At 42.3% G+C, this 22,459-nt stretch overlaps 1 protein-coding gene across 1 annotated transcript in view; it reads right to left on the bottom strand.

Annotated features, from left to right (window-relative positions):
* Positions 1–11,328, bottom strand: part of LIN7A (lin-7 homolog A, crumbs cell polarity complex component) — a gene marked incomplete at both ends in the record, with an annotated part of 44,073 nt that extends 32,745 nt beyond the window's left edge. The window contains one exon of the mRNA XM_080626198.1: positions 11,049–11,328. Coding sequence (XP_080482324.1) covers positions 11,049–11,328 — 280 coding nt within the window. The remainder of the gene's footprint in view (positions 1–11,048) is intronic.
* Positions 11,329–22,459: the final 11,131 nt, after the last annotated feature.

Below are 22,459 nucleotides of genomic sequence, written 5' to 3'. Positions count from 1 at the left end.
GGATTCAACACAGACAGCAAACTGTGGGGAGATCCCTCCACCCATCATCTTCAAGAGCACAAAAGCCCTTCAAGGTTCTCCTTAGTAATTTCAGTCACTTCTGCTGTTTCAGGCATTCTGCCTGAAATACTTAAGTACTGCTGTTTTGAGGCATACTGTTCCTGAATACTCTGCTTAGCTTGTTCAAATGCAAAATTCAAAAGGTAGGTTCCCTTAAGTGAAAAAATATGCTCCTTTCCGTTCTCTGAACCTGACAATGTTTACAGTATCTTGAGTAATCTCTCCTCCACTTCCCACTCTCTTAACTAGTGATTTCTATTCTCTTCAGCTAGAGATTTTCAAAGCCTCAACTTAACATAAAGGCCAACTGAGAGAACTGTATTTGCTTTACTTTGGTCAATCTTCTTAGCATATCCATTGCTGTACATAGATAGACTCTGTCCTAATTTTTTCCCTTGAAATCTTCACATAATTGACATCACAGATGCATCTTTGTCAGCAATTTTCAGACTTTGGTTGTTTGTGTGTGTGCATATGTGCGTGTGTGTGTGAGAGAGATGGATCTACAGAGATCTTAAAGCCATTCAGAGCTCATCAGATACTTGCAGCACGGTACTGTCACATTTCTATTGTTGCTTTTTAAAAGAATAACAATAAATCAAATAACAGTAGAGTTTGAATTAATGGGTAATTCAGGATTGTTTCAATGAGTTTCACTGGCTTAATCTGAAGCCTGAAGAGTAATAATGCAATTCAGAATTTTCAAAGACAGGCATTTAAAATTAACCTTAAAATCTAACAATTTTTAAACAGATATAATTTTTAATTCTTGCAAAATAGTAGTTTCATTGCCATTTCTAAAGCAATTAGGATAAGGAGGTGAATAAATGAGTTTGAAAATTTTCACCAGAAGATTTTGTCATCTGTGAGAAATCAAGAAATTACCCATACACCAACCATTTACATTTGACAGCACCCAGTTTTTGTATAGAAGGTATTGAACGTAGCACTGGTGTGAAAACAAGTTACCAAATTATCCTTTAAGAGAAAAGATTAGAAAATAAAGCTAAAAATGCAAAGAATAGATGACTATTGAAAACGATGGCATTTAAGAACACAGTACTTAAGAGAATGTCATACTTTTTCCACTGCGTGAGCTGCAGAAAAAGGGGAAAGAAAGGTAAAACCTTCCCCCCCCCCCTTTTGTATGTAATTTTGACTTTATATTGCTTAATTATATCTGGTCTTTGTGATCATAACTATGATTTATATCTAGCAACTTACCGCTGAATAGAACAGAAGAGACATAATTCTGGTCCATTTTTTGACTGGGGCAGTTGGCTAAAATTATGATAAAAAGGACAACATGCATTTAAAAGTTCATTTTGTATTCAAATAAATATATATATTATATATAATGAACATATGAGCATTTATTCATTCCTTACACAAAAAAACTAACCCGTTTCCTGCAAGAAGGATATTTTGTAGTTTCAGGCTTTGTCATTTATTGTAATTCTCAGTCTTTCTGTAAGCATTTTTTCAACTGAGAGACAGGTGTTTAAAGCAGCTATTTGCCTACACCACACCTATAAAATGGTGTTCTGACTTCCTGAAACTACGAAATGCAAAAAAGCAAATCCTTTGAAGCAAAGCTATAACTCCCTGAGAAACTCAGTATGGTGAATAGACCCGGCCTTAATGAAGTAAGTTCCTACAAGTTGAACTATGTGAAAGCAAGGAAGCTGTCTACTGCCTCATGGAGCCATTGATGTCTTGCAAAGAGATGCCTTGGTAACTCTCCTCCAGCCACATCTGTCTCCTGATCACAGCATCACTTGATCTTGTAGGATCAGTTACGCCTGAGCAGACACCACTCACCATGCTGGAGTGGAGTGGCTTTAAACACTAGACAAAACCACACTGGACACTTTGCTGAAACTACAAATGTAAACACTTCAAAGGTTCAGATCCCAGATTAAAAGAAAGAAAGGCTGGTATATTAAATACCACAAGGGCCCTATTTAACAGAATGCTTGCTCTTGTATTTTAAACTACGAACAGATGGAGAAAAACACTAAAATCAGTGAAGGAATTAAAAATTTGACTAAGTAAGTTAGAGAAGCAGAAGTAGAAATAATGACAAGGAATAAGCTTGCCTGAACAAAGAAAAACAATGAAAACCCGTTTTTTTTTTTTCAGCTAAAACAGTTTTTGTTTAGCTGAAATCCATCCTTCTGTGAGCCTGCCTAAGCAAAAGCAAGCATTTATGTGTTCTATGTGCACATCACAAAACAACAGTATTGGCCATATGGGCAACCTCATGCCTTTCCCACACTGTGTGCGTTTTTACTTTGCATCAGAGAGATTTTTGTTGGCAGGAAAGAACACATGAAGAGGCAAAAAAAGGCCCCAACAGGTCTCTCGCAAAGGGAGGTAAGGTTAACTTAGGGATGTTAATTCTCCTTCACAACAGGCACCGTGTTTGAGCCAAAGCAGTAACTCTCACTTTCTTCTCTGCTCAGTCATTACTAGAGTCTCCTGCTGCCTCTCCTCAGTTCTTATCTCTCCAGCTAATCTTACTCTTAAATCTTTTTCTGTTATTACCAGAAAGATGAGAAACATGGGTGTGGGCTACTGGCAACGGTACAGAGTGACAATACAAATTGTCAATTGAAGTCAAGCATCATGATTTTATCTTCTGCTTTTCTAGGTGGTTTGAGACTTGTGAGACAACAGTGAAATGATGGCATTTGTGCAGTGCAATGGATGCAATGTAGTCGTTATGTACACATAGCTAACATGACTATCTGCAGGCTCAGGTAACAAGAGTTAATATTCTCTTCTCAATTTTAGTGGATTTAAGGAAATTGCTTTTTCAGACTGAATCCCTTTGGTAGCTGGCTACATACTAGTAATTTCTCAGGAAAGAAAAAACTCTGCTCTTTGAAAGTGTGCATGTGAAAAGCTACAACAGCAAGAAGAAAGCAATATAAATAAAATCCTTTGTTAATAAATCCCTGCAAAACTACACAGTACAGATACGCTGCTGGTAGATTTCAACACCTAACCACCATTAACTTTCAACTTCGAAACAAGTATGATCATAGAAGAAAGCTGTGTCTACGTTGAACTGCAGCTGCAACTTACAAACACAACTATGAAGGAGGACTGGACCTTGAGCAATGAGGTTTAGTGGAAGGTGCCGCTGACCATGGCAGGGGGGTTGGAACTGGATGATCTTTAAAGTCCCTTCCAATACAAACCATTCTATGCTTCTGTGAAATAGAAAACCCCTGTGAGAAACAGAGAGCACACTGTCACTCCCTTTTGCGGTACTGTTCCTTGGTGTCCTACATGTGGAATGATGCTGAGAATAGGAGCAGGAGACCTGGAACTCATCTCAGGTTGCAGCCTGATTTCACAAGGTATCTATCTACCTAAGATACAAGGGGCACACCTGGCATACTTTGACATGGCTGTACCATTAGGATGCAAAGGTGCTGGATAAATTAGTAGAAACTCCAGAGCTATTACTATCTGGTTACAAGACTAGCAGGCTACAGAGGGGATCAGACATAAACCCAGCTCTTTTTCCAAAGACTGCTTCACAGATTTTAAAGCCACCATGCTTTCTGCAAGTTTCTCTGGTCTGTTACACAACTTTCTCTGTATAACAAGGAACAGCTATGTTATCCTTTTGTTCCTGTGCTGATTCAGTAAATACCATTTAACAAAAACACTGCTGCCAAATCTATTGATAAGTGAAGAGATGATGGTACATAAATTTCTGAGGACTAAGACTGCTGTTGATGGCCAAGGTCGTTCACCTAATCTATTTCAAGCACTTTCTTCCCCAGTGCTTAACTGATTGTAGAGGGACTGATACCTTAAGGTCTAAGAGATTTACACTTTTTCCAAACACATGGTTGAAAAAGGAGTCAGCAGATGTGAAGGACTAGTGATTAAACATATGCTTTTATTGAAAAGAACCCGTAAAAATCTGATTTTGGTTCAGAAGAAATAAAGCCTATTTTGGGCAACACTCTTTGTTAAACAATTACCCATGTTTATACAGAAACAATTAAAATCAATGCTTTGCTGCTCTATGTATTCACAGATATTTCAGTATTCCATCTTTCAAATAATAAAGAACAATCCTCTTCTAATCTCTTCTCAAGACACAGTTTTCTAATCAAGATTTTCTTCTTATTATTATGAAGTAGCACTAGGGTAACAATGCATTATAAGAAGCTGTATGCATTTTTTGCTGAGTTGCATTTGAGAAACTTAAGGTTTATTTAGCCACCCCATTTTGGTCCCTGGTACAATAAGTTTCCAAATATGTACATAGACCTCCCTCCATATTTAACATATCTGTGATCCAAGCTTGTGGCTTAAATACGTAGGAAAAAAATCCATTAGTATGTAAACGTGCAATTCTGAATCAAATTTTTTCATCAGAATAGAGAATTAACAGTTGAATGTTTCTCATTCAGAGGCTGACTCTCCAGCAAATGTCTCAAAAGAAGATTAAACTGACTGAGATTAACTTTGAAAATGCCTGGATTTATATATGCACATGCCGTTTACAGCACATTAGTAAGTATTACTTTATAAATGTCAAAAATGCTTATCTGAAACAAATTAGCCCTGTGTTATGGAAAACAGACTTTCAAATTTACAGTTACATGCTTCTCAAAACACTATCTATGTGCCTTTGCTTGGTTTCCTCTTAAATCCTCAATTTCTCTTATTTTCGTTTCTAATAAGTAACTAAAAGCAATGACTTTTTACAGTTCATATTCCTATTGCATTACCTACAAGAACATTGTATCTGAGTAACACAGGTCAGTCAAAAGCTTGCATTTGTATCTTTGTGCACTTGCTTGAGAGTCAGCTATTTTAACGAGTGATGGGCATGTACACGTTCTGAAACAGTAAACTCCAAGGACAAATTACACTCTGCACAAAGCTGATGACTTCAGCTTTGTGCAGAGTTATTTGTCACATTTTCAAAATAAGTTTCTGTCTGATAACATCATCAGAAGGGTCCAACTCAAGCAGCATGATGGAATTAAGCAAATTGTTTACCTACAATTACATTAAGAGGTTAATCCTTTTTTCTGTAATTATACAAATGTCTCTTGGACATCAGTTGAAACTGAAGTTTGTAGGTCCCTGCATGGTTGTTGGTTAGCCACAAGGCTGGCTACTCTTTCAAAGGTGCCACACAAACACTTCCTGACCACACAACCAGCATTTGCCTTACTAGTTCTGTGTTTCTGAAGGTAACATGACTGGAAATTTGAGGTAATTTCCCCTCTACACTTCCAAAATGTGACACCTCTTCTGGCTGCTGGGGCACATGGTGGCATCTCTTCTGGGTCAGGCCCATACTGCCAGGGACATTTAAGCTGTACATGTGCACTTAAGTTTTCAAATCACATATTTTTACACTGCTTATGGAACCCAGAAATGACATGTCGGTAGGTACTTGCCCCTACTCCAGCTCCAGAGCTCCAGGAGCTGAACTGCACACTTAACTAACCAACATTTTGACTGCACGGATCCTCACAAAACATCCCAGCCACCACCCATAAATCACCAGCTCATTCTGCCTACCTTAATCCATCCCTCCATAAGAACACATTTTAAAAAAATCTAATAAATGTTGAAACACTGATGTAAAAAAATCCCAAACATTTCAGACTGTGACCAGAATTGTCACTTTTTTCTGCTCCTACAAACAAAAGGCCTTTTTTTTTTTTTTTTCTTTCTTGGAAGAATGTATTTGGATATTTATATGTCCTCAGCTGGCATACCAAACAGAGAAATGTTAAGACTTAACGCATGCAGCACTTGCCAAAGTAGTTCGCAATTTTAGCATGCTAGGCTGAAGCACAAGCGAAGACATCCTGTGACAGACAGGGAGCCAGGCTGGGAGCAGCACATCGCTTAGCACTGCTCCACAGGGCTTCATCCCGTGTGAGAGAGATCTGGCCTTATGTTGCTCCTCTGTCAAGGACTGTATTTCACACTGTATGAATCTGATTTTCCTTTCCTGATGAGTATGTTATATATTTTTTCCAGTATTATCTACATTATACCAATATATGCACAGTCTACCACAACTTATGTTCAATAAAATTTCTGTTATATACATACATATGGGCACAGATGGGGAAAAAAAATCCCCATCCATGTAGGCTATGAGGATGTAATGAGAAGAAAAATGAAGAGGAAGGAAGGAGTACTCTAACAAGTACCAATGTATATTAACGGTCAAGCATACTCCAGTACCACATCTGACAGTTTGTCTACCACCTCTAACAGTCAATGGCAATTCCAAGCCCAGTCATATTCTCATTTATCATCACTGAACATGGTGCTTTATAAAAGATTTTCAGGGAGTTTTGGGACATCCATTCCACTGGAAGAATATTTGCTTGCATTCATAAAAGCCCAAGAGAATTTACTTCTGCATTACACCCAAACAGCAAGAGGTCTTTCCAGTTTCCAGGGACATACTTGAAAGTGAGAGAAATTTGGTTGTCAATAGCCAATAGCTATGACCTTGTGATGAAACTTCACAGGGATTAAAATATTTGCACTGTATATTCAGCCTATTCAAATTTCTTGTTTTATTCTCAGTCACATGAAGACGTGAAACCATCAGTGACATGAATAGTAACTATATAAGGAAAACCATAATAGGTCATGGATTATTAACGAAAGACAGTTGAAAGCCCCTCTTCACATGAAAAGATATTCCCTCCCTCTTAATCATGAGACGGTCCTTGCACAGGCTAATTGTATAACATTTTCAAAAACAAGAACTTTTGAAAGTGCCCTTTTGAAGCTGCCGCTTTCCTGGTCCTCTGCAGACAAGAACTGGGACTGAGGTTCTGCAGCAATCTGAGCAGTTTTCTTTCAAAGCAGATTTTCATCTTGGAAGGAAAAGCACAAGTAAAATTCAAAGTAAGATAAGCTTTATGAAAAATTTGCCAGTCATTTAGCAAAATAAGAAAGTTCAGATAGAGAAGAACATCTATTATGCATAGCTAGAAAGACGTCTGCTTCAATTTGCAGACCTCCATATCACTCCTGAAATGAGTGCCAAGGGAAGCACAGCACTCTATTCCCTCCCAACATCTTTCTGGGAGTGTAATGGTACTTGCAGAAAATGTTTCCATCAGGCTGTCCTAACACACCCTTCAAGTGATTCCACCCACAACATGCTTCCTTTAATTTCTAATTGCTCACAATGTGTACCTACAGCACACAGGAACTCACAGGAGGACCTCGGAGAACCATGAGGAAGCTTAGCTGGCTGGGCAAGACGACACTGCACTTGGAGAAAAGCAGAACGTTGTCACTGGATGTGTATGCTGCATTTGAGACAGCATCAAGGTGGTGAGGTGCTGATGGTCATGGACAGCAGAAGAAAGAGGATTAGAGGAGAAAACTGGGTTGCTGAACAGTGAAAACAGATAAGGATTACGAGCAATGAACAGAGATACTGCACTGAAGCTTTGAGAAGAGCAAGGCAACAGAAGACGGCATGCAAGGGACACGTGGGGCTTTGGACAATGTGAAGGGGAAGGCAGCAACTGTGGATCATGGGATAGGCTGAGGCAACGCCTCTGTGGAAGACAAAGGACATTGAGAGGAGAGGCAAAGGCAGCACTGCCTGGCCCATACAGAGAATGACAAGATGCAAGATGTGATGAGTGGTATGCCAATACAAATACATACTGTTGGAAAATGACAACTAACTGCAGCCAGAGCTGTGACCAAAATCAGTGTCAACCATGTTCTTACTAAAGACATACCTGTGGTATAAGTGAAAAATAAGTGTACAGGTGTTTTTAAACATTTCCCTTTTGGTTTGGAGTGACCACTTTGGTTTTTTTTAATGGAGGTAAATTAAGCTCGGAACATACTTAAAAACCCATAACCCTGAACATAAAATGAAAAAGGTAAAAAAAACCCACAGAAAAACAAACCCAACCTTACTGGTTTTGCTCATCATTTTATGAAAGACAGCACTGTAACTTTCCATCTCAACCTGGAACAAGGTAAAGTTCCCTACACCTTCAGGGTTTAAGCTTTGAATCAACATAAATAATCGCCCCAGTTAGCTCTGATGGTCACTGGAGATTACTGATGGGGTGGTACACATTCAGGATGCAAGACATTTGCGATGAAGGTAAGGAAGGGTGCACTTTTTTATGAAGAGGCTTACTTGGCTGTTAGAAGACACCCAGCAGGCAGGTGTCAGGTAGCTTTTCCCTTCCAAAGGTCCCAAATGCTGGGGCCACCCTCCCCACACATAGCTCCATCCATTTACGTTTCCTTCCTGAATTAGTTGCTGATTCCTGCCTCTCCTCCCAGCAGAGCACCACGCAAAGGTCAGGCAAAAGCCTTTGAGATTAAACTGTAAGTGATTAAAATTTCCATTATTTTGTGAACTTGTTCCACATATTAAAGAGCCCTAATGGAACTTGCACACATTTGAGCAGGTAGAAAGGCACATGATGGCAGGAATTAAGGAAATTAATTCCTGTGCTTTGAACTGAAGTAATCTTCCAGAATGTAATTGGCTTTCAATCATTCACACAAAACATGCCCTTCACCTTTAAATGGTAATTCATTTTACCATACAGGTTTTGAATGCCATTTACGTCAGGCTTTAAGAAAGCTCCCATCTCCTTACTAGAATATAGCATATATGTTTTATCCAGGAGGAGACCGTGTCAGAATGTAATTCAGATTTCTGACATGTGTACCTATATGACGTATGTACCTATACGTACCTGTATGTACCCATTTCAGTGACTCCTTAGCAAGGGGAAATGCAGAACACTTCCTGGACAGAGATCAAGCAGCAATTTCCCCAGCAATGCAAGGTTATTAACAGCAAGTCTCCCAAAATGTTTGCTGTTTCCTCGCTGTGCTGAGCTCTCCATGAGACATGGCAAAGTGAGCATGAGTGTACAAGACTTTCCAGGGCTGTGCCTAAATCACACCAGATCTGTGCAAATCATAGCGACAGTAAACATAGCTGCATCTGTTTCAATAGAACCAACTGAAATCTGGAAAATCTCACCATGTGGAACTTTCCTTCTGTGAAAGAAATACTACGGAAGAAATACCTGGAAGCACTGGGCTTGGTATAGTTGCTTCTGGGGTTGCTTCAGCCCACCCTCTTCAGTTGACATAGCAGCAACATGTTATAGATGATGAAGCGCATCCTTCTGACGAAATGGCCTTCTGCAAGCCAGGTGCAGTATTTAATTTTTTTTTTTCTCTGTATTTTCCTTTTGCACGTCACATCCTATCATTCAGCAACGTTTTATCTCTCTCACATTAATATCAGCCCTGGCTGACAACCATAACATGACAACTGTAATGTTGGCACCCCTGCCAAATGGTTAGACATATCCTGGACACTGATAACAGATGCTTATATTTAAATTGGGAGTCATTTGCATCTCTGTGTACCGTGGATTTTTTAAAGCACAATTTTACTAATGAAAAGAAATGTGTAATTCTGAAATAGTAATACTTCCCTTTGAAAAGCCAGGTTTGCTAATGGATTGCCATCTGTTCAACCCTTTGCCAGGAAATAGATTTGTCCCGCTTACTGAAAACAGTATTAGGGTGAAACTGTAGATTACACACTGGATTTCTGAGCTGTTTAATTTAAAGCACTTTGTTATTTCACTAAAAATAACTTCAGATTCTCCTCCACTACTAATGCTGGAATTTGCATCATCCAGCAAACTGTATTTAGGAGTACTTTGTACAGTACTTTGTGAGGTGCCTTGCTTTCAATTAGGTTCCAGAAAAGGTGCCTACCTCTCCTTTATCATTTTGAAACAGAGTTCATCAGGTTTCTTTTGCACAGATTTTACAGCAAGAAGCTCTCTATCTTGCTTCAAAAGCCCATCTTAATCCTCCAGAAAAATAAAAAAAAATAATAAATTAAAAACCTTTTTCAAAGGCATTTGCCTCAATCATGCTTTCAAGACTACAAGATTTGTATGTGCTGGGAGCCTCTTGGAGCCTCTGGATGCAAGTCAGGAAGGACACACTGACAGTTCAGGATGCTGTATCAGAATCTGTTCAGCCTCTCTGATGGAGCCATAGGAGCAAACCAAATCAGAACGCTAAATTATTCTCGGTAATCTACAGCAATCTAATAACATTTCTGCAGAACCTTATCACGGGCACGAAGGCACTGCAGGGGATAGAGCCAATTTTTACAGCCTGGAGCTAAAAGTTGAATTTTAACATAACTTCAAGATTTCAGCACCTCGTGCATTACCTTGGTGAGGTTACTGACACACTATCAAGGCTGGCAAAGCACCAGCAGCTCTCCATACCCGGACTACAGGAGTAGTTGTCTACATGAATACACAGACGAGCGGCAAGGTTGGGGAACATCACCAACGCCAGCGAATGGAGAAGTTGCAGTCACTGACCCCTTCCCCACACTCCTCGCTCCTTCGCCAGCCCCCTAGAACGCCGCAGTCAGCCACCAAACCCCCTTCTTCTCCGGAGGTGCGCGCTCCCAACTCACTGCCTCTACGGCCGGCTCCCCGCCACGGAGCAACCGCCGCCAAGCCATGAGCGGGGTCGCCAAGGGGAAGCCCCGCGGGGCCGCGGCAGTGGAGTGAGCGGCACCGAGGAGCGTTCCCGGCGCCCAGCAAAGCGGCGCGGAGCGAAACGCTGGCAGCGGAGCCACATCCCGAGGGATGCCAGCGCTAGCCCCTGCCCGCACAAAGTTTTATTTCCTCCATTTCAGCCTTTCTCCTGACTCCCACCTGAGCCCCGCGGGGAGGCGCCTCCCCACTGCCCTCCGCCGGAGTCGGCGCTGCCGGCAGAGTCGCCGCGGCAGCAGCTCCCGCCGCGCTGGGACTGCGGGAAGAGACCCCCCGCTCAGCCGCGGCGGCCCCAGGGCACGGCGCAAGGCTGTAGAGCAGCCGGGCGGCCCGGCGGGGGGCGGCGGCAATGCGGGAACCGGCGGCGGCCGTGCTTACCTCTGTCCAGCGTGAGCGGCTGGACCGCTGTCAGTGTCGCCATGTCTGCGGCGGGGCTGGAGCCCGAGTGACGCGCGGCTCCGGCACCGGCGTGGAGTGCGGGGAAGGGCGGGGAGGAGGCTGGCAGGGAGAGGGGGCGGAGGAGGAGGGTGGCTCCGTGGGAGGAGGAGGCGAGCGGGGCGGAGAAGGTGCCCAGCGGGGGGCGGCCCGGCACAGACGGGGCGCCACGATGCAGCGGGCGCAGGGCGGCCCGGCGGGGCCCGCAACGGGCTGCCGGCATCGCTGCGCCGCCGGAGCTGGGCCTGGCGGGAGGTCCTCGCCTCACCGCGCTCGCCTCAGGGCCGAGTCCCGGAGCCCGCAGGGGCCGCAGCAGCCGGGCCGTGCGCGGGCGTGTGGGGCAGGCAGCAGCCGGTCCCACCGTCCCGTGGATGCCGCAGCGGCCGATGGCGGCTGAAAGAAGGGTGAGGGCGGGGAGCTCTGCAGCGCCGCGGGGCGGGGAGGCGAGAACGGGCGGGGGCCGGATCCGGCGGCGCGGCCTCGCCTGGGCCGGGGGCGGTGGGGCGGGACGTGCTGTGCTGTGATGTGATGTGCTGCGCTGCGCTCCGTTGCGGCTGGAGGCCTGTCAGGCAGCAAACGGGGACGGTGCTTCAGGGTGAGGAACTGCTTCGAGGGCTGGCCGCAGGGGATGGAAGTCTTCGTGAGAAGTCAGGAAAGGAGGTATCTGGCCCCTGTGAAGGGCCTTGGCCGAAGGGACGTGTCCTGTAACGGCCCTTTTGGATGGATGACACTGTCAGCCTCATGATAAGTCTGGCCATCACCTCTTTTCAAACTACTGGGTAAAGAAAGCTCAGCCATACTTGAGAAACCCAAAGTTCTCCATAAAGCAAATCCAACATGTCTCCACAGTGTGGGGTCGTGTCCTCACATTCACAGAGCAAGCCTTGTGTGGTGACCATGCATGGTGGCTGCCTCTTCCCCATCAGCTGCAGCTTGTGTGAGCTTGGAGACCTTTGTGAAGATCATCTGTGAGGGTGGAATTCCAGCCCAGAGCTCTGCGAGGATTGTTGGCAGCCCTCTGGTTGTTGACCCTTGTTGTTCACATGAAGTCAAAGGAACCTGTTCAGCTGCCATCCGGGAAAGGTGCAGCAGTGTGGCAGAGTACCACAGAGATTCTGCTGCCTTCCCTGCGGTGGGCAGCGATGTAGAGGAACAACTGAGTGAAGAATGGCATCCTTTTTCAGTATTTATTGCCCTCTGTAGTACCTGTGGTCTTGTGTTCACCCAGGGACCACTGGGATAGGGTGCAGCATTACTCCAAAGGGGAATGGCACTCTTCTCAGCTAGCTGACAAGCCACAAGTGACTTGAAAGTACAGCAAGTGCAGTTCTATGTCAGTAAAAGCTTTCAACTGCAAGGGTGTTTAAGCAGTAGTATAGATAATGAGGGAAGGTGTCAAAACTTTGCCATTAAAAGTTTTCAGAGCAGATTAAAAATTCATTTGGCCATTCTAAAATTAGAGAAATTTAAAATAATATGTATGAACCACCCACTTCTGATAAAATGAATTCAGCACAAAGTTCTTTAACAAACAATAAACAGTAGCCCATTTGGGTATCTTGACAAGAAGACGTTTCAGTTGGCTAAAATACCAGTCAAGAAATCAGTTCCTGACCAGCAGTCAGTTCTTAAAATCAAGCTTAACATGAAGATTTTTTATGACACAGATTTTATGTATTTGCATAGTAGGTGGATTGACATAAAGTGTAACAGCAGCTCTTAAGTAGTCACATTACCCGGTATTGGATTCATAGTCCTCAACAGAGAAGTACACATTTGAAGCTATAACAACCTAACGTGACAACACTCAAACTGCTATGACACTTGAAAAGAATCTATTACAGATATAAAAGTATGTTTAAATAATATCAAAAGCAAGGTGCCAAGTTAATTAGCCATCCAAGTTGCTTTCTGTATAGGACTTAATAACCCTCAGACTTGCTCTATTAAACTGCCATCTTGCAAACAGACATTTTGAAACAAAATACAATTATAACAGCAGCTTTTCTGTCAATAAATACATAGTGTTAATGCCAAATATGTAGCTTTTTAGAAACATACAACTTCGGAAAAATCAATGTTTGAGCTTGAGCAGGGTGCCTGTGGAAAGCAATAAGCTTATTCTGGGTTTATCCTTTTTTATCTGTGGCTGGTCAGATTTTGTGTGCTCTGCCACAGGGGCTAATTGGCACTTGGATGAGAGACTTGAATGGGAGTATTAGCTGCGCTCAAGGAAGATGAAAAGCAGCATTTGCTGAAATTAAACATTTCATAATCAGCATAACTGCATCGTTAATGCTCAAGAACATTGAAGACCAAGCTGAGGAATACTTTAAGAGGCTGAACTGGGAAAATTGCAGAAGTTATCCACCTGAATTCAGTGACTGGATAAAAGGCATGAAATGAGGCAGGGAGCTCTTGCTTTGCCACCTTCCAGGGGAAATAGTGGACTCTAATAGCAAAAGTTAGCAGTCCAGAAGAATGACTGCTAGCCTGCTTGCTATCTTGGAAGGTGCTTTTTAGACAGAAGCAACTTGTCTCTCAGTCTTCTTGCAGATTCCTTGGGGTGTATTGGAGCTTTTAATTAAATAATGCATGATGTTTACTGAACCGAGGAAACTAGACTGAATTAACAGATTTCTATATTGTATGGACTGCAGACTGGCTTATTGATAGATCTTTAACATGTAGTCAGTGGTCAGGTGCCACTGAACAAGGTTATTGCTAATGAGACAGCTGTAGAATCTCTGTGGCTAAATGTTGAAATAAAATCTACTATGTCATTCAGAGATCTAAAATGTGGATATAAAGGCTTCAGTGGCTATGAGTTTAGACAACACAGATTATTAAAAAATAAAAAGGATCACTGTGAGAGTGGGTAAGCCTTGAAAGCTGTTGCCCACTGAGGCTGTGAAACCTCAGTCCCTCAAGATTTTCAAACCTGACTGGTAAAGAGCCTGGGCAGCCTGCGTTTACTGGGAAATTTGACCACTTTTGAGCAAGAGGTTGGATATTTTTCAGTCCCTTTTCAACCTAATTATTATATGGTTCTGTAATAAACTGCCCAAATTACTGGTAAGAATTATCTGAATAGTTGATTGAATTGTTACAGTTGAAAAATTATATGTTCTAATGCTGCAGCTAGCAAGTGATGAAGAATGCCATGATTACTTCTGAACTGGAGATTGTTTCAGGGAGGGCTGCTCTTGCGTAGCAGGCTCAGTGTAAGTCCTTGGTGCGATGTTGCCAGAAGGGCTAATGCAATTCTTGAATATATAAACGAGGAATAGGAAATACAACTAGGGAAATGATCTTTCTTGTGTACTTAGCATCCATAAAACAACTGACTGGAATACTGTGTCCAGACCTGGTGTTGCCTTTCAAGATGGAATATCAGCTTTGGCATCAGATTTAAGGACCTCAGTCAAAGCTTATCAAAGAAAAAGGTTAGAATGAACTGAATTACTGTGTGTAGGTCCATGCATATAGAAGAGCAGTAACAGTGGAGGGATTTATAGTCTTTAGATTTATAGTCTTATGTCATAAGGTGATCCCGTGACTGGAAGTTTAACAAATTAAATCTTGAATAAGATGTACTATTCAAGCAATAAGGATAACATAGAGACCAATTACTCATTGTTGTTTGAAATCTTAACAAAAATCAGAAGTCTTTCTAAAAGGCTTGCTTTGATCTAACTTCTAAAGAAAAATGGAATGGCAGAGGTATTCAGGAGGTTAGATGAAATAATGATTATGATCTGTTACTCTTACGGCTTTTATGACCCTTTAACTTCCCTCAAGGAACAGGTGCTACAATGGCCAGAGAGTTATTTCTACAAAGCACAGTGCAATGCAATGTGGGAAAACCCAGCACCACTCTGAACACATTCGCTGGCTGCCAGAATAGCTCATCTCCCCTTGTTCTAAGCTTTGCGTGGGATGATTCATAGAATCAAAGATTCATAAGGATGGTTTGGATTGGAAGGGACCTGAAAGACCATCTAGTTCCAATCCCCCTCCCATGGGCAGAGACATCTTCTAATAAACCAGGTTGCTGAAAGCCCCATCTAACCTGGCCTTGAACACTTCCAGGGATGGGGCAGCCACAATTTCTCTGGGCAGCCTGTGCCAGTGTCTCACCACCCTCATAGTGAAGAATTTTTTCTGCTATCTAATTTAAATCTCCCCTCTGTCAGTTTAAAGCCATTCCCTCTTGTTCTATCCCTACATACCCTTGTAAAAGTCGCTCTCCAGATTTCTTGCAGGCCCCCTTTAGGTACTGGAAGGTTACTTTAATGTCTCCCCTGAGTCTTCTCCAGGCTGAACAAGCCCAACTCTCTCAGTCTGTCTTCATAGGAGAGGCGCTCCATACCTCTGATCATCTTCATGGCCCTGCTCTGGACTCGCTTGAGCAAGTCCACATCCTTCTTATGTTGGGGGCCCCAGAGCTGGATGCAGTACTGCATGTGGCGTCTCATGAGAGCAGAGTAGAGGGAGAGAATCACCTCCCTCCACCTGCTGGACATGCTTCTTTCACTTCTTTTGATGCAGCCCAGTTGGCCTTCTGTGAGCGCACACCACTTGGTCATGTTGAGCTTCTTGATTAATTAAGATGCTGCCCCATGACTGGAATACTGTGGTATAGTCAGCTATTCACTTCAGTAGTAGAGCCACCTCTACCAGAGGTCGAAGCCCGGTTTAACTATGGAGATGCGTGGCAAGTGGCTGGTATGGCACGGCTAAATCTGTGTCAGTTACACAGCACTGTTTTATGCCTTTAGCTGTATTCTGGTTATTGCACTAAATGTCTTGTCAGCGCTAAATTTCGCCTTTGGGTTCCTACCTAGGTTTCCCATGAAATTTCAGTTTGCTGCAGGAATTTTCATGTCCAGCTTTACATTGGAAGGTTTGTTGGACAGCTACTTTATTTCACCTCGAGGCCACAAAATAGATGATTTTTACTATGGTATATCTTATGACCTTTTTTGTTAAATGCAGCACATTACTCCTCTCTTCCTGTATTGACTTGATGGTTCTGGGGAATGCCACTTACTCAGTTTGCAGGATAATCAGCAGTATCAGTCATTCCCCCATTAAATATAGTTTATGTTTGCATATTGTGTGAAATACCAGGTTATTTCAGAGAACATTGCAGGTACAGAGAACTGTCAATACCCTAGATCACTTTCTAGGACTGATTCAGAACATGCATTCAGCCTGTTCTCCTTTTTATGCTTCATTTGTGCCTTGACTTCAGCACAACTAAAAGCAGAGATTGTGGTAGTGTTGTAATATGGGCTGTGAATTCTCAGAAGACTGAGAATTTTTGTCATCATTCAGATTTGCTTTTTAAGTGGGATTTAGCATCTACAGGAGAAAGAATGCTTCCTTTTTTTAAATTCTATTGGATATTTCCATGCAGTTTCCATGGCAGAACTTGCTGTGTGAGAAATCGAATGGTTTAAAAGCAGTTTGTTTATTGGGCAAAGAACTGCATCAGTTACCCATAAGAAATGTGATTTAGTGCTTTCTGAGAACTATATGCATTACTCACAAATACAGTTCATTTTGTCCCAGGAGAGCCATGCCATCTCAAATAATAATTCAGGTGAGTTAGAAAGTCCTACTGTGGGTGCACAGCTGTGTATATATAGTTCAGTGTTCTTCCACTGTACTGCCGTGTACTACAGGACTATACTTTCCTACAGGCCTCATTTCACATTCTGATCTCATACAACGGATGACATTTTGCAGAAAGATAGTGAAATTACTGTTTTCCAGAACACTGAAGCCAATTTGGCCTTTCAAAATATTTCCTTTTTTTTGGTTTTGTTAAAGATTCAACTGCAGTTGACAACAGAGAGAACAGGATCAAGCTTTGCTGAAATTCTCCTTGGGCTACACTGAAATTTAGGTGAAGGGTCGACTCAGTCCAGTGAGTTTCTGCCTAAGGAGTAACGGGTTCAAACTTAAACAGGGGAAGTTTAGATTGGATATGAGGAAGAAATTCTTTACTGAGAGGGTGGTGAGGCACTGGAATGGGTTGCCCAGGGAAGTTGTGAATGCTCCATCCCTGGCAGTGTTCAAGGCCAGGTTGGGCAAAGCCTTGGGTGACATGGTTTAGTGTGAGGTGTCCCTGCCCATAGCAGGGGGGTTGGAACTGTATGATCTTAGGGTCCTTTCCAACCCTAACTATTCTATGACTCTATAGCCTGTAAGTCTAAGTAGTGTCTTTAAAAACAACTACTGCAAAGCTAAGAAAAGCAAACCTGTTGCTGGTAGGCTTATATTTTCTGTTTGGGGAAGTGGGCTGTGCCTTGGTGAGCAGGGTCCACTTTTTCTTTCAGGCAGGGAGACAGTTTAGAAGCAGTTACAAATCAGACTTTCAATCCATGATTGCCTTTGGATACCTTTGAAAACTGAAACTTGAATCTATTTCCCTTTGTTACCATGACTTATTTTGACTGGTTTAAGGATGGGATCATGACTTACAGTTAGTCAGTACTGAGGAGCTTTGAGAAGAGTGCAAATTATCCTCTGTGAGGTCAGAGGCATCTTCAGGTAGCTAGTTTGATGCCAGATCAGGTTTTTTCATATGCAAGCACTGTATCTGGAGTCTTAACATACCCATAACGCATGAATTCATACAGTGTTTTTGGTTATTTGAACGCCTGAACAAAAGCATTGATTTGCTCTTCTCATAGACCAGCATAATGAATTATCCATTATCTTCTTTGTCCAGTCTATTAATATACATTTTGGATAAAATTTTTGGATCAATGTGACTTCTTAACAAGAACCCTCTGAGTGAAGGAAAAAAAAAAAAAACAAACAAGTAGACCTGTCTATGGGAATATGTTTATTGGTTGTGCTTCACTGGGTTTCCCATTGTTTCCATCAGAACAACTCTATCCCTATATAGAATGATGACAGAGAAAGAATACGTGATTGTGAACTTACAGTGACAGTTACAAGGAGGTGCATAGTCAAGTATGTAGGCATAGGGGAGACAAGTGCAAGGACAAACCACTATTCCATAAAATTGCCACAGCTAATTAATTTGGGAGTGTGAGCAGTGCAACAGATAAAAATGGCTATAAACTTTGTATTTTTGTATTTTCTGTAACTATTAGTCCTGTGTTAATTTTCATGTGCGATCAGTGACATTCTGATATGCAACTGAAAATGGGTGGGACCTTGATTGCAAAGAGTTATTGTAATTAACCCTGATTTTAGTGTACTCTGTAAGTACCTTTTTGAGCCATAAAATTTAAAATATGATTAAAAAGCCCTTTTGGGATATAGAGTGCATTTTTAGATGTTAATTGGGAAGTGGAGAGAAGGAAGCTGCTTGCAAAACTGATGTGTTTAAAGACATATGAGGTTTAAGTTAAACTTAAGTATTTGAAATCATTAATTACTTGATTAAGCTACACAGATAACTGTGTTTGACAATCTGAGGATTCGAAAGCACCAACAAACCAGTGAAGAATAAAAAAACATGACAACTGGGAGAAGAAGTGTTGTGACTAAAATGAGCAGTATTTCTGTTTCAGTCCTGCTTTTTGTTAAAAAAAAGGGAAACGATTAATTTTATTTTAGGTTTCAGAAGACAGATTATGATTGTACTGAAGCTTTCCTCTGGTTTTTTTTAATGACATGCTCACAAGAGATGGCAGTATTTAAGTACTGCTGGGGACCAGAATGTCAGGGCTGCTGCTGATTGTTGTTGAGAATAATACTTTGTCTTCAGAAGGAAAGAGAGTCAAGGGCAAATATGATTAAGTTATCTTGGTCTAAGAGGCAGTTTAATGATCACTGCTGCATCTCCAGTCAACATGATCTCAGAGCTGATCTGTGTGACATTGTGAACAATTACATCACATCTGGTCACTGCAGTGCAGTCATGCTCACTTGCCAAGTTACTCTATTTCCTTGTGCATCCCAGGGGCAAAACCAGCTTCAGGGCCTGTGTGGGTTTTGGGTTTGTACAAATGCTGATATGACTGTGTGTAGTCCCTGTATTTTAGTAAAGTTGTTTGTCTGGAGGCAGTTTCAAGTCTTGGTTTCTGAGCTGAAGAGTCTTGCAAGACTAATCTTGCAAACATCTGGGCATGCTCTATCTTTGCTGTCATGGCAAACTTACTTGCTTCAGTGCAGTTAACTAATGTGAGAACACGTGCCTGAGTCTGTTCAGAATCTAATTAGATGACATATACAGTATTTTCCTCATGGAAGGCCTTCAGAGAAGTCTGAAATGTACAGATTTAAGGTGTTTGGCTGATATTCTGGATAACTTATTTCTAATATTCAGAGGAACATTTCCTCTTGGCACTATACTAACAGTATTCTCCAACACATGCTGTTGTCCATCTGCTCAGAGCCCTCAGATGATACCATTCTGATAAAGGTGCTCTTCATTCACATCCAAAGACATAAAATTTACCTACAAGTTGACCCATGTTCTGTTCCAGGCCAGAGAACAAATTCTCTTTTTTTTTTTTTTTCCCCACTCTTATGGTTGCAGCACTGTCACCAGTTTATATCTTAACTTTTTCAAGAAAAAATATTTGAAGAAATAGACAAATACTGCTGGGATTAACATCAGGTCACAGGGGTCTTCTGTCCTGCTTTCTCCGCAGCCACTGATGATGAACAAGACCCACTATAGCAGCACTCCTGTCACATCAATAGCTATCGTCAAACAGTGAGCCTCTGGTTTTTCTCCAGGGCTGTCTTAGTCACTGCAGCAGTGGTCAGCGCTATCTTTCCTAGTCAGTGGCTGCTGTGAGCCTGAAAGTGCTTCATACTGAAGCTCTGATTGATGGTACTATCTCCCTGCATTGGCACAACGTCGCAGATGGAGTCATGCACTTCCCTCATGAGAGAGAAAGTGACAATAACCTCTATGATGTAAAAGAGTGAGATAACAAAGTTCAGTGATAAATACAACAGTGGTTTAACAGGGTTTGATGGTGAGGTACACTTGAGTATTTACCGCATAGAGGAGAGGGTCAGAAAAACGTGTCAGGGAGGCCCTCCCATTGAGTCATGAGGTTCAGAAAGGACCCAGACTCCTTCTCAGTGATGAGTCTAGGTGTGGCTGGATCCACTCTAGTCCCAGACTTGATCAACAGTTTCTGTCTAGAGGATTGTACCTGTACAGTCAATCCTTTATATCACTTAGCTAAGGTTTCAAAATTCAGCATGCTATTAATCACTTACTGAGAATCTGTTGCAGCAAGAAATCTCTCAACCTTGAGGAGTAACCTTGAGAGGTGTCCCTACTCAAGGGGAGATCCTGGAGTGCAGCCCACTGCTGTGCAGGATAGTTCAACAGGCCCTGGGGTGTCCACTGTTTATAAAGATAATTGACTTACATTTGCATACCAGCAAGACAATCGTCTCACTGTTCTAGACAGCCTTTGGCAACCATGTTTCCATCCATACCGCAATGTCCAGAGTAAGCTGGATGCTGCCATCACAGCCCTCACTGGAGGTTATGGCTTTGGGCTGCTGGGGGAGCCTGCCACCACACTCAGTTAAGCAAATTCCTCTCATGGATGTATAGTCAATTGTGCCATATGAGCAGCTCTTGGAGGCAGTGGGGCTGAGCATAGTGACCACTGGTCACTTGCCAGCTTGTTCTTGTTGATAATTCATGTGAGGGCATCCCAGGCTGCATGTTGTTTGTGTCTCCCCCAAGAACACAGTGTTTGGCAGTGATTCACAGGCCTGTTTAACATCTTTCTAGAAATGACCTTCTGCTATGACCTATTGTGAAACTCTAGATTCCTGAAACTAGATAAATTGGGACATAGGAGACAACGCACTCATAACTAAATTGGTGAGAGTTATGTGAGTTGACAAATCATACTGAACTCAAGCACGGGCATAGGAACCAACATTACTTTGTGGTCTGTACCCTGCAGTAGCACAGGAAAGTAAGGGTATCCTGAACCAAGGCCTTCGGCTTTGCCAGAGAGTGAGGTGGCAGGGCTAGGGAGAGAAATTACCAGAGAGAAATCATGGCCTGGCTTGATACTGCTCTGCTTGTTTTTTCTGAATCCAACTTTCTCTTTTGACTTAAGTATTTTTATTTTTTTAAAATTATTTCTCTTTTGGTGCAATGCCTTTCTGTACCTTTACCCTGGCCAGTGCATATGCGCTTCGTGTACTGAATTGCCCTAAATGTGTTGAGTATCTGCCCTAAGTTACATTATGCAAAAATAGCTGTCTACTTCTGTTGATCCAACCATGAAGCTAATAAAGTTACCTAATAAAATCAACAAAGGAACAGCACTGGTTATATAATAGGGGAATGAATCCTGACAATCCTCAGAAGGATTGCTCCAAGGAAAAGCAGAAGTGCTTCTGATCTTTATTTTCACCTTTTCTGTACCTGAGAATTTTCGTACTTTGAGAGTAAGCCTTTCACATCTAGCTTGGTCCAGCACTCATCCTGCAGTTACACTTGCACTTCATTTGTCTGCATCAATGGAATACATTTAGTTTCCCTGTTCAGGATCCTCTCCAGTAGATACACCCATTGACCTCATCTGCTGTCTGCCAGTGAGTACAGGAGGTGCACTGCTGAACACATGGCAGGATAAAGGCTCCATATGTGATGACATGCAGCTACAAGACACCTGGACCAATCTAGTACTGATACTATAGCCTATTACTGCAGTTCTTCCTACTGTCATGTGAGCTGCTCTTTTTATGAGTCGATATGTCATGTGCTAGGAGGGAAGAAAAAACCTGATAAATCTGGATAATCAGATTAAGTTTGGGTCCAGCAGCTCTACCTCCTGTCTCCAGATCCAGTTCAGCTGTGCCAGCTAGGGAATGTCCCCTGATATTCCCTCCCTTTATGAGCTACTAACCAGAATGAACCATGAGGCCTGTGTGATGTCTGTTATTTACTAGAACTGAATAAAATAAGCTCTGCTGAAGCATAAGGTTGAACATCTCTGTGTTGCACTCTCCAGTGCTGTGTTTGAAACCTGCATAGGCAGTCAGGGTTTAACTTGGTTATGCGTCACTAAGTCAGTGTCAGCAGATTTCAGTGGGGAGAACTGGGTATCAGAACATCAGACAGCCCAGAAACTGAGGACAATAGCAAGAGAAGGGCACTGCCATCAGCAGGCTGTGGGATGGGAATTTGCTAGATGTGTTATTTTTTCTTTTGCTGTCTGCCTGCAAAAGGTCTCAGTGTTGCAGTTTATTCATTTTTTTTTTCTTCTCTTCCTGAAGTGGGACTGCACAGACTAGTCTGAGTTTGACTTAGCCCTGGCAGCAAGAAGGAAAACTCTTTATCTCACAGATGGGCCAGTAAGGGATTTGAAGTCTGC

This window comes from Psittacula echo (assembly GCF_963264785.1).
Source record: "Psittacula echo genome assembly, chromosome: 1".
Lineage (NCBI taxonomy): Eukaryota > Metazoa > Chordata > Aves > Psittaciformes > Psittacidae > Psittacula > Psittacula echo.
Note: the sequence above shows the minus strand (reverse complement) of the source record. Positions and strands in the feature narration are given on the sequence as shown.